The sequence below is a fragment of the Ahaetulla prasina genome, chromosome 6 (genome assembly GCF_028640845.1).
Source record: "Ahaetulla prasina isolate Xishuangbanna chromosome 6, ASM2864084v1, whole genome shotgun sequence".
NCBI classification, from domain to species: Eukaryota; Metazoa; Chordata; class Lepidosauria; order Squamata; family Colubridae; genus Ahaetulla; species Ahaetulla prasina.
The window spans coordinates 70,039,382-70,052,153 of record NC_080544.1 but is presented as its reverse complement, the minus strand read 5'-3'; the positions used below and the strand labels follow the sequence as shown (position 1 = coordinate 70,052,153).

Below are 12,772 nucleotides of genomic sequence, written 5' to 3'. Positions count from 1 at the left end.
CTTTCTTAATAGAGAATCATTATTGATTTTCTCAGGCTTTCCTGATTTGCTGTCTGACGTTTACAGTAGGAATAAAATTTTAAGCAAATATGAAATACAACAAATGTTTTTTTTCTAAAGCATTTTGTTGTTTTGTGATATTTAGTACAAGTTACTAATTTGGTGTGACATATTCTTCCTCACAGTTAACATTTATTTTATTCATGCAATTAGATCATTGTTAATTAGTTACAAAAAAAAGCAGGTTTAAACAAGTGATGCCAGTTTCTATACCAGTAAGATAATCTACATATCCATATTTTTACAGTTGCATGAATTTAAAGATATTATGATTTATTTATATTTTTATTATTTGAATTACATGGTCTCCAGCTAATATTTAGGTATCCTTCCTTATCAACAAATCTGTGGAATCGAAGGTCCTTAAAACTCTACGTAAACACGTAGAGTTTTTAAACTTCAAGACACTTAACATTTTTCTTGATTGACATCATATTTTATGTCACAATTCAGGTTGCAAATGTAGGAAAAGATGCAGCAGGAAATACATGTTCAAATTCTTTAAGTATCCTGTGCCACCAACTCACATTTTCCATTCAAGCAGAAGACTTTACTATAAGCCTCTACGTAGCTTTATTGATTATCTTCACGTCAGAGATGAAATCCAGCAGGTTCTGACAGGTTCTGGAGAACCAATAGCAGAAATTTTGAGTAGTTCGGAAAACCAGCAAATGACACCTCTGGCTGGCCCCAGAGAGGGGTGGAAATGGAGATTTTGTAGTATCCTTCCCCTGCCATGCCCAACAAGCCACACCCACAGAACCAGTAGTAAAAAAAATTAGATTTCACCACTGCTTTAAGTAACATGTTTCAGGGATCTAGGTTTTCTTAGCCATTCAGATGCAGCCATATGATCTTAACTGAAGGCAAAAGTTAATGAGAAACCTGAAACTTCAGTCTAAATTAGCTCTTTTTCTTTTAATAATGGCATGATGAATTTAAATGTAGATAGTGCTTTTTCTAGCTTAAGAATATAATCATGTAATAATTTAAATTTAATGTTAAAATGTGGTAGTGCTGCTGTTATTTCAGGAACAATGCTGTTCACAAGTTATTTTTAGAATAATACCTATATTACAGTAGTATAGTACTTACAAAAAATGTTTATATTTATAGAGAACTTCATATAATATTATTCACCTTCCCAAATAATATTTGTCATTGATTGGGAAATTACTCATTCTCAGTACTTCTTAAAATATTAAATTCCCCTTAAAGATGTTATTTTAGTCAAGACAGGACATGTTTTTAATATTATTGGCATTGCTGAACAATGTTAAAGAACTATATTTTGTGAATATGAATTTATAGAAACAGATCTTGAGGAATTACTATTTCAAGTAAGTAAAATATTTTCCTTGGAATATTTATTTTAATCTCCATGTACTACTGTAGGAATATATACCATATCCTGGGAAGAAAGTTTTTGGCTTTTTTATAGCGAGCAAAGGGGACGTGGTGGCTCAGGGGCTAGGACGTTGAGCTTGTTGATCGAAAGGTCAGCAGCTCAGTGGTTCGAATCCCTAGTGCTGCCGTGTAACGGGGTGAGCACCCGTTACTTGTCCCAGCTTCTGCCAACCTAGCAGTTTCGAAAGCACGTAAAAATGCAAGTAGAAAAAATAGGGACCACCTTTGGTGGGAAGGTAACAGCGTTCCGTGCGCCTTTGGCGTTGAGTCATGCCGGCCACATGACCACGGAGACGTCTTCGGACAGCGCTGGCTCTTCGGCTTTGAAATGGAGATGAGCACCGCCCCCTAGAGTCGGCAACGACTAGCACGTATGTGCGAGGGGAACCTTTACCTTTACCTATAGTGAGCAATATGCAGATTCCCTACTTCCTTTGAATTGCACTCAGCTTTATTCTGATAATTGGTGTCACACTGGTATAATTATAATTTATACTTATTTGCAATAGATTTGTAGAAGGCAAAAAGATAAATGGCAATTACAGTTTTCCAGCCTTCAGTGCAATTTAATAACTGAACTGACTGGTTTTAAGCAACTTTGCAAATGTAATGTTACATAAGAATTTTGGGGAAAAGATTTCACTAGACAATAAAGCACGTGCACAAGATATATGCTTCAATCTGCTTTTGATGCTTTTATGAGAAGTAAAAATGCATTGCAGAATTTGTAGTTTTCATTGAGAAATCATTTACATTCCTTTTCTTAGTCAGATGCAGTATAGTAGCCTTGTTATTGCTTAATATTTATATAACTCCCTGATCTCTGAGCATTTTCTATACCCCTTTGATATCTTCTAAAAGATCCTATATTTTGTCAGCACCTATTTGATAAATGGGGTCTGAGGCTGATAGAAAGTATGATTCAATAAAACTTATAGCTGAGTTCAACTTTTAAGCCGAAACCACTAGGACATGCTGCATGCCAACATATTGCATCAGAATTTTATTTGGTTCTGCACTTAAACTTTGGGGGAAAAAATTGGAACTCACTAAAATCTTCCTAAAAAATGCCCTACAAGGCTGATATTCACGTTCATCCTCCTTAGAAGTCCTTTGCGTAATAAACTTTCTCATGGATATTTTAGGCAGAATAATTAATGATTGTTCCCATACTAAGAGTCCCAAAATTAAAAACTTAATACTTTTGCTAGAGCATAAGAACTCTTTTCAATAATTCATATCAAAATATGGGAACTAGAAAGGATGAATACTGTAGATTTTAGAAAATGCATTTCTGTTCGAAGTATATAGAAAAAGAACTTTGCACACAGGACAATTCAGTTTTTTTAGAGAGAATTCATTTTTATAACTTTTAGTTTCGAGTATTAAGCCATATGAGGGCCTGGAATGTGACGTGTGTGTGTGTGTGTGTGTGTGAGATGTCTTGTTTCTTGGAAAGATGAAATATATATTAAAGAGTTGACAAGTCCTCTGTTTTGCAGGGACAAACAGTGATTGTGGTATATAATTTGTGAAGCAGTGGAGAAACATTAGGAGGCTAATTCAGTATTACAAAGTAATCGATATTTTTAAAAAATAGAGACCTTGGTTTTTACATTCTCATACGATAGGGCAGTATTTACTTAAATGTACTGCTTTTGCTCACTTCTAAGTAGATTAAGGAGATAGAGGGGAACAGAGACTATTGGAAATCTGAATGGACATTAATACTGGAATAGATTCCTTCTTTCCCTGAATGTTTCCAAGTGGGCAAACATTGAATAAGTGTATAAAACAAATAAAGCAAATTTGGAGTAGAAGAGGAAGGGCAGTTTTCAGTCTAAGAAAAAAGCCATTTTTGGAACTTCTGGTGTAGCATGTTAAGTTTCTAGAATATTAATCTATTCATCATTTAACAAAAAGAGTGTATTGTGGTACACCTAACAGACAGACAGATAGATATTTTATATGCATCCTGACACTAATTTTTTTTATAGACTTAAAGAATAGTTTAAACTAGACTCTGCTATGTGTTTTACTGTGTTTTGGCATTAGTTTGCCTTTTCCAAGTATTTTATTGGTGAAATGTTTATTGAGATATAGATAATTAAAGGACAGCTAAAATTACTGCATCTTTTCTTTTAAATGTTAACAGATGTGTGTGAAATTGAATATATAATCCTGCATCATTTAGGTATATCTGTGTTCCCACTTCTTAGACAAACAATTTCTATTTGTATTTTAAATAATCTTTTGCTGCTAAAAATCTTCATATAACTTCGCTGTCCCGATGCAGGCAGAACAGCCGGATGCAGTGACAATGGAAGACACATCTCTTACATGCTCAGAATATTTCATTCACAGATACAGGGTCTTAGGTAATTGGAAGGCAGGATCTTGAAACTTCAGGACAAGATGCTAGATTGTAATACTACTCCTAGGCCTACATTTAAACTAATGGTTTTGCTCTGGTTTTGGATCTTTCTGCAAAGGAACCTGAATACATTTATTAGATTTTTTAAATCCCACTTTTATTTTATAAATAACTCAAGGTGGCAAATATACATAATACCCCTTCTTTCTCCTATTTTGCCCACAACAACAATGGTGTAAATGAGTTGGACTGAGAGAGAGTGATTGTCCCAAGGCTGAGTTTTCATGCCTAAAACAGGACTAGAATTCAGAGTCGCCTATGTTTTAGGCCAGCACCTTAGCCACTACTACATTATGGCATACATATTTCAATTAGACACTGATAGACACATTTTTGTTTCAAAAATACTTCTATCAAATGACTTTTTAATAATATTTTGTAGAGAGTGACAAATTCTGAGACTATATATTTTAACTTACATAAACATTCATAGTATTTTGTGCTCTCTGAAATAGCTTAAAGAAAATTGCAAAGAAAAAATATTTTCTCCTGAAAAGAAACAACTAACAGGACTGGCTACAAACTGCATAAACTGCATACATATATTAATTCATTACCTCCTTTACATTTAATTCCTTGAACTAAAACAGTTTTCCAGTAAATGGTTTTTCCTGCAAATAACAAATGTCAGTAATTTTCATTCTTGCGGATCTTACAGATGCTAACAAGGCCCCAGTGGAAAATATTATATAAGCTAATGTATAGTGCAGATATGCAGTGGTTTGGCAAAGAATGTTAATAGTTAACTTCTTCCCTGAATCTCTTCCAGGTGACTAAGTGTAACATTATTTAGCTTCCTCAAACTGTGCAAATACTTGCACTGAAATGTCCTTTCCTTCTCATGCTACCTCCCCCTTACTTCGTTCATGACTTTTTAAACAGCTTTACTTCCTGAGTCAAAAGACCAGCAGCCAGTATTGTAGCAGAGAGCTTGCAGCTGGCTCTTTCCCAGCTTTGTAATCTACTTTGAAAGTAAGTCTTGGAAAAACTCTGCACATCTGCTTATTTGTATCATCACTGTACAGTGACATTTTTGGACAGTTTGACATAACTTAAAAAATCATACTATTAAGAATAAATGTCTCCCAGAGCACAAAGACACATGTTGTTTTTCCTAAGAATACACAGGATGGAATTTGGAGTGGGAGTGGCAAACTGTTTGAAAGCATTCTTTTCGTATCAGCATCAGCGTAGGAGACTTTTCTGGTACGGCCCTCTGCAAAACAGTTCTGTCATGGAAAGCCAAGAAAGATAGATCTTACTTGCAACATCAAAAATGTCAGCCAAACTGAAGGTTTAAATAATGATAGGAATTGAATAATAAATAGCAATGTTATGGCACAAAAATTATTTTAAAATCTGCCACTCTTGAAACAGTATTATAATTACTTGCAAAAGGAAAATTAGGGGCGTCAGCTACCGACTTTCTGTGTGCAGCATTTGATACGTTGTTGTGCCAAATTTTAGAGAAAAGCTAGAAAAATTGGACTAGATACTTTAGCTTGGAATCTATAATTATGTAAACACTTCAACAATTTTGTTGCTTCTCCAGTTGCCTCTCTCTATTTCCTAGGTCTCTTTTCTTGGCAATTATTTTCTTGTGGATGATTCTTCTTCAAATGCTGATTGATAACTGAAAATTGTCTCTATATAATGAACGATGCAATGTGTTTTAAGGTTGTGTCAATAGTTAGCTTAAGTTTCCTTGAGAGAGTTTGAAGGGATTTCAGTCCCTCTTTCCTAAAGCTCTTTTTTCGGTCTCTACAAAAAGTTTCTCCGATTAGTAACTACATTCTGAAATGATGAAATGTGCATCCATGTATGTTTTCTTGCTTCTCATTTCCACTCTCCCAAAGGCATTATGATTTGCATGTTATAGAACTGATTTATCCAAAGGAGCATGTTAATTCAGTGCTATGCAACTTTGATTATTTACAGGTGGTGGTGGAAATTCATTTTTTGGGGGGGTCTACAGTTCAAATCTTTAGCTAATACTGGTTTGAATTTGAGCAAATTATAAAATGTTCACGGACTACTTAAAATATATGAGAGCTTGTTACAGTAATTTAATGTAAAGTTACAGGAGGCAAGAATTGCTTTTACATAGATTTATACCTACTTTGGTATTTTATAAAAGGAGACAGTGTTTAACTATTTTCTTTCCCCTTCCTTTCTTATGTGATGTTTAGATCCTCAACTATCTTCTTTTAAAGTGAAGAGTCCAATATCCTTGAGTCCCCTATTACAGGAAACTGTGACCCAGGGCTCATCTCTGCTGAGTCCTGTCCTGAGTGATGTTAGTGGAGCCAGGTTTGAAGAAGAGGATGAAACGAAACATAAAGTAAGTGGGGGAAGAGCAGTTGACAACAGGTAGTGCAACTTCCATTCCTACTTATTGCATTATTCCCAGCTTGTCATTTTCTTTGTTACATGTTAATATTATTTGTGCAAGTTTGCCTATGTTTGTCTAGTAGTCTTACTGCAAAGGATGCAGTATATGGGAGCCACTTCACATATGGTATCTTTGTTGTGTGGCTTTCCATCCAAAAGAGTTAAGGACAAATAAGTACACTACAGTTACCAAAAATAATAAATACTGTATTATCTTTTCATAACCAGGAATCAATAAAAGCCTGTTCTTATCTTATGAGCTCATGTTATTTTTACATTGAAGATAGTAATGTATAAATGAAATGCAGTTTAAAATGCAAATGCATTCAACAGTTATTTCTCTTCAAAACCAGACTCTATTAGAGTAAGGCTCATAGTTATGGGCAAAGTAAGGACTTATATAAGATTTTAATGCTCGTTTTGCAAATTCAACAAAACTCTTAGGTGATTTACCTTTGTTAACATTACTGATTACATAATCGTCATGCAAATGTGAACTTCTCAAGAACAAAAGTCAAAGTCCTAAGATACAAATGGAAAACTCCATATCTTGAGTTGAAAGAATATGGTCAATTTAGGCCTATATTTTTGCCTTGTGTAAAAGGCTTTTGCTCAAAAACATGTAGTAAGGTGAATAAGGTTGGGATCTAGTACCTAACTGGATAATTAATTATATATTGTTCACTGTGACTAGAAAATTATTCACTGCATAATTTTGTACAATACTGGCCTCACGAACATACATGCCTTATCCCAATATTAAGATGGCCATTTGTTGAAGACCTGTCCTCATAACAAAACTTCCACCTTTATGCTAACCTGATAAGACAGACTGAAGCTAAATCAAAATCAAAATCATCCAACAGGAATGTTGTGTTTTCCACTGGAAAATGTAATATAAACTTCTAAGTGAACATTCTGATTCACTTGGAGAAAAACTCTGAAGGCGGTTATTAACTGCCAGGCTCACTTTGGCCTTTTGTGCGATCATTTCCTTCAATCTAACCTTAATGTCTTTATGGCTGCCAAAGTGAACAGAAACTGCCAATCAAATTTTGTTTTCTCTGATTCATTTTTTAAGGCTCAGATAGAAATAGTGACCTTGAGGAAGATTGCCATTCCTATTGAAAATCTCTTTCTCTAGGTCAGTGGTAGTCAACCTGGTCCGTACCGCCCACTAGTGGGGGTTCCAGCTTTCATGGTGGGTGGTAGGGATTTTGTTTGATACTGAAATACTTTCCTTTTTTTAAAATTTAATTGACTTTTTAAAAAATTTTCATAGCTTTATTTAAAAACATTTTCATTCGGTTTTCATAAAATTCCCCGTGACAATTTAAATTTCTGAAAATATACTATTTAACTACAGTAAGTTGTTTTATTAAGATTTATTCTGCTGAACTTAGCGGAAGTCCGACATAAAGTATTTGGTCAGTAATTATTATTATATGCTTTAACTTGCTGTAACTCAGCTTTATAAATTTTATAAAGTAAAGTTACTTCCCTACTTTATAAATCACCATTTCTGTGAAACCGGTGGGCGGTTAGAAAATTTTACTACTAACAGAGATACAAAAGTGGTCACTAGGTATAAAAAGGTTGACTACCCCTGCTCTAGATGGTTGGTTTTACTCCATGTAAGGCTCAGCACTTTCCAGGAGAACATCTAAGGAAGACTGATCTTTCACCCTCCCTACTTCTTTCCCCTGTTATGGAAGTGAAGCAAGAAGACATTACGAGCAATGGTTTTTAAACTGATATAATTTATTCCTATCTTGAGGTCAGGAGGAAGACACATTGTGAGGTGTGGGGAGAAGCCCATTGACTAGCATTGCTTCCACTGCTGCTTGAGCCTAAAAGGAAATAGTATTCTGGCATGGCATTATTGACATGTTATCCCATACATTTTGGTTCAGAAAACAAAAGGACTAAGAGAAATCATACTTGCTAGTTTGCCTAACTGGATAAGGATTCCTGTATGTAATGGATGAAGTTTGGATGCACAGTATAATTCCCTTGGACATTCAGTTTGCATTCGAGTGCCCATTTTCATCAGCCTTAATTCCCATTGGTAGTGCATTTGTGAATTAGGCAAAATCATTTGTGTTTCTTGGTTACAAGTAAAATGTATTGAAAGCCAGTTTGGATGTAGGCTAATGCATAGTATGATTATATATTTTGTTCAGGTCCAAGAGCTAATTGTCCAAGCAATACTTGTGGTTTTATTAGTCTCAATATACATTTTACGGGTTAAAGCAATTTGAAAACAGTAATACTACATGTTTCATGTAGCATTTCTTTTTTTATTTACTGGAATTTGTTTGTTTCTTTCAGAAATGCCCAACAGACAAAGCATATTTCATTGCAAAGGAAATCCTTGCTACTGAACGAACATACCTAAAAGACCTGGAAGTTCTAACTCTAGTAATTCATTTAAACCTACATTTATTAACTATTTCCTCTCTCCTGAATAATTATTCAAACAATTATACTATATGGACGAATATCTTTGAATCAGTTCTGTTTTTTTAATCTGCCTCTGTTACTCATACAAAGGAGATGCTCAAAATTCCATGGCCAATGTTGTACCTTTCCATCTTCCAATGTTCTGACATATTTTTGTTGCATTTAGGAATTACAGGATTGTGCAGCAGGTCAGATTTGAAGGCAAAAGATGTTTGCAAGTGATTGAATGCTTATCTAACACTGTGCTCTGCAAATTTTTCTCCAGAATAGGAAATTGATTTGTAGAGTTTCATTTTTAAGATATTCTATAAATGTCACTACATGCTTTTAAAAATTCTTTAATATTAGTCGATCACACAGTTAGTTGTAAAATAAATATTTAATCATGCTTTCAGTGGGAGTGGTTTTAGTATAGAAATAAAGTAAATGAATACATTAGCTAAAATACAAGCACCTTCAATTTGATTATTATTTTCTTTTCTTTTGCAGTGGTTCCGCAGTGCAGTTGTCAAGGAGAATGCAATGCCTGAAGGTCTCATGACCTTATTCTTCTCCAATATAGATCCTATCTATGAGTTTCACAGAGGCTTTTTGAAAGAGCTTGAGCAGAGACTAGCAGTCTGGTAAGCATTATTAATCATATGACTATGAAAATTGGCTTTCTAGAATTCTTTGATACCTGACAAAACTCCTTTCCTGCGAAGCTGCATGAATACATACTTGAATAGTGTTTGCTAATGATATTTTCCATGAAATCAGTTTTCTGAATGACACTTATTTGTATACCAATTGTACGATATAAAGTCTCTAAGTGTTTGGTGACTGCAGTCATTCCACTGAGCAAATCATTGTTGTATTTATGAGATAAACATTTATTTGGATGTATTTAAAAAAAACACTACATATACTTTCTTCATTACATTAATTGGTCAAAAATGGTCTCCAGAGAAAGTCTAATATTTTGGATAACCTTATAAAACATATTGCTGAAGGAAGAATGCAATAAACCCAAACCTTTCCCCACTTGCTTCAACTTAAATGTTTTATTTTTATAAAGAGAAGGAGAAAAATAAATTTGTTCAGTGGAAAAAAATGATTTGTTTAGATGGCAAGATCTGATAGTTAATAAGTCAAGGATGAAATCTTTTGAGCCTTTTAATTCATAATGGATTAGTTCACCAGGGGGGTTTCAGAAAACCAAAAGGAATATGTTACATAACTGGTATCTTCAAATGAGTAGAAGTATCTTCAAATGAATAACATAGCAATTGAAAGAATTGCAGAAAGAAGGGCAAATACTTAGAATAATTAGAAACAGTGAATTTGAAAAACTTTTAAATATAGAAGTTAAACTATCTTCTGGGCCTTATTTATAAACTGCTGGTGAAGTAAGATTCAGAAACTGAACAAGTCAAGACTGCATGCTCATATAGATGCAGCATTTGTATGTACTATAAATATGCAATAATGAGAATTTTGCTGAAAGAACATTTTCAGATTCACTCCAAATGCTATACTTTATCCATTTATCCATTTGTATTTTTTTCTTTTGTCAATTTCCTTGTTTTTTTCTTGTTTGGTTGTATATCTTATTCAAAATATTGAATTTAGTTAATAACATTATGTTAACAATTTACCCATTTTCCTTTTTTAATTTTTTTATCATATCTTAACATTCCATTATGAAGTATAAAATAAATGACAACACATTAAATATGAAGAGAGACTCATAAGAGTGTAGAAAAAATATTTCTTTTTGAGTTTTGATAATTCAAGATGTCTACTATATTTCAGAGAAAAAGTCTTTGCTCAGGGATAATTTTTGGTGAGTTCAGAAACAGATTTCAAATTCTGAATGGGAAAGTAGACTATTCCTCCTTTCCAGAAGTGTCCAAATGAACATATCACTGAAAAAGGAACTGCTCTTCAAAATGCATCGCAGTATCTAGTTCTTTTGCCTTTCTGGGAGATTTATCTTTCTTGCTTATATATTCAGATTGAACTACAAAGCAGAAGAATGATTAACCTGCTGAGAAATTACTGCGAACAAGTTACTGTATTTCTTTCAAAGTTACTGTGGATATCTTACTAGTTTTGAAAGAAGAGCCGTTATATTTATTGGTTGGCTCTGAAAAATAATTTTAGACTCAGTTTTCCCTAGAGCTCACTTTTTCACTCTCTCAATTGAAGGGAAGGGCAACCAAGTTCTGGTAAAGGAGATTATCAGCGGATTGGAGATGTCATGCTGAGAAATGTGCAAATATTGAAGGTATGGAAGTATCTGTAAATCAGAGGAACCTTGTGTTCTCTTCCCCCCCCCCCATTCTCATTAATATGGTGCTTAATATGTGTCTCAATGATAAAAATGGCATATTCTATGTAGGAAATTTAGATATTGCAGGACCCAACCTGGGCTGGTCACTAGGAGCACAGGTTTAGTCTTCTGAGTTTTCGGACTCATGCTGGAACTTATCCTCTGGGAATTTCTCTCTCACCAGAATGTGTCCTTTGGGCTACACTGTATAATATTTATGTGGTGCCTGGTTATGCATGGCATTGTAAAGATCGCTTGGAAGTGGGAGATACTTCTTATGTAATCTACCAGATCCCTGCACAAATTGCTCTTGTGATTATGTATCACAAACGGGGACGAAGCTAATCAACAAGTTGCAAGAACACAAACAAGCGGTCAGACAAGGAGATCCAAGCTCACTAGAAGCCTCATATTGCAGTGAACAAGAACATACATTCAATTTCAAGCTACTAAGATTGTTGGTCGAGCAGGTACAAAAATAGCCAAGGAAATGATTGAAGCCTGGGAAACAAGCCCCTCATCACTGAACACTGATTTACCACCAACTTATCAGGTACTTATGAGGTACAAGAAACAGCCAACAACTAAATAGCCAGCCATCAACACCCCAATCAACAACTAAAAAGCCACACACAACCAGGCATAGTATACCCTATTATGCATAGTATAGCCTAAAGCAGGGTCACCAACCTTTCAGACCTCAGGGACCACTAAATTCATAATTTTAAATCCCATGGACCACTAATCTGATCTGCCTAATGACCAGCTGGGTGGGCATGGCTAGGTGGTCATGTGACTGGGTGGGCATGGCCAACTCGATTCACTTGCATCAAGGGGCACCTCGCCAGCCTCTACTCACCCCACAACCACTCCTCGCCTACCCACCTGGGCTCCTTAGGACCCCAACAGGAAGAAGTTGTTGGAGCTCAGCAGCACCACATGAAAGAGTTGGCAAAACAACTCTTGCTCAGTACAAATTGGATCTGACCGAGAAGGAGGTCAGCAGAAGCACCTCACTGAGAACTATGAGTATAGGTTTTCCAAGTAGAGGGAAGACTTGCAGGACTGTAAGGCCAGCTACTTGCGCCTGGAGGCTCAGCAGGCTGAGATGGTCAGCCAGTTCCACACCATGATGCAGTCCCACTGGAACAAGGCCTTCCGGCTCTTCGCCACCAGTGGCGCTTCCCTCCCTTGCCCAAAGCCCCACACCAGGAGGCTGAAGCAGACCCCAAATTGGAATTTCTGCCCTCCTCCGACCTACACAAAAAGACCCTGAAGGGGGAGACTCTCTCCAGCAACACAAATGTTGATTGCATGTATCCAGCCCAGGGGGCCTTAGTTTGAGGATCCCTAATTTAGTGCAAGATAAAAAATGCAAATAATTTTTCTGCAGACCACCGAAATTTTCTCAAGGACCACCAGTGGTCTACAGACCACCAGTTGGTGACCACTGGCCTAAAGCACACATTTTGTGTGAGAGAACTTCCCTAAGGAAACGCTCCAGCACGACTCCGAAAGCTCGGAAGACTAAATCTCTCATACTGGTGATTGACCCACATTGGATCCTGCAACATTGTTCCAGAAAATGTATATTATAATTATATATGATTATATAAAATGATATATTACTACTTTGAAAAATAAATATATTTTATGCTATAGTGATTCTAAAATACATAAAATTCTGTATTCTTTGATGAATT

The 12,772-nt window shown here is 35.4% G+C and overlaps 1 protein-coding gene across 3 annotated transcripts in view; it reads left to right on the top strand.

The window, feature by feature from the left end:
* The window catches only part of FARP2 (FERM, ARH/RhoGEF and pleckstrin domain protein 2), a 70,654-nt gene that overhangs the window by 41,282 nt on the left and 16,600 nt on the right, over positions 1-12,772 (top strand). For all 3 annotated transcript variants that reach the window (XR_009155822.1, XM_058189184.1, XM_058189183.1), the window contains exons 14-17: positions 6,091-6,242; positions 8,624-8,713; positions 9,245-9,378; positions 10,946-11,024. Coding sequence is in view for 2 of the 3 variants with exons in the window: in XM_058189184.1 (XP_058045167.1) it covers positions 6,091-6,242; positions 8,624-8,713; positions 9,245-9,378; positions 10,946-11,024 (455 nt within the window). In the remaining variant the exon portion in view is untranslated. The remainder of the gene's footprint in view (positions 1-6,090; positions 6,243-8,623; positions 8,714-9,244; positions 9,379-10,945; positions 11,025-12,772) is intronic.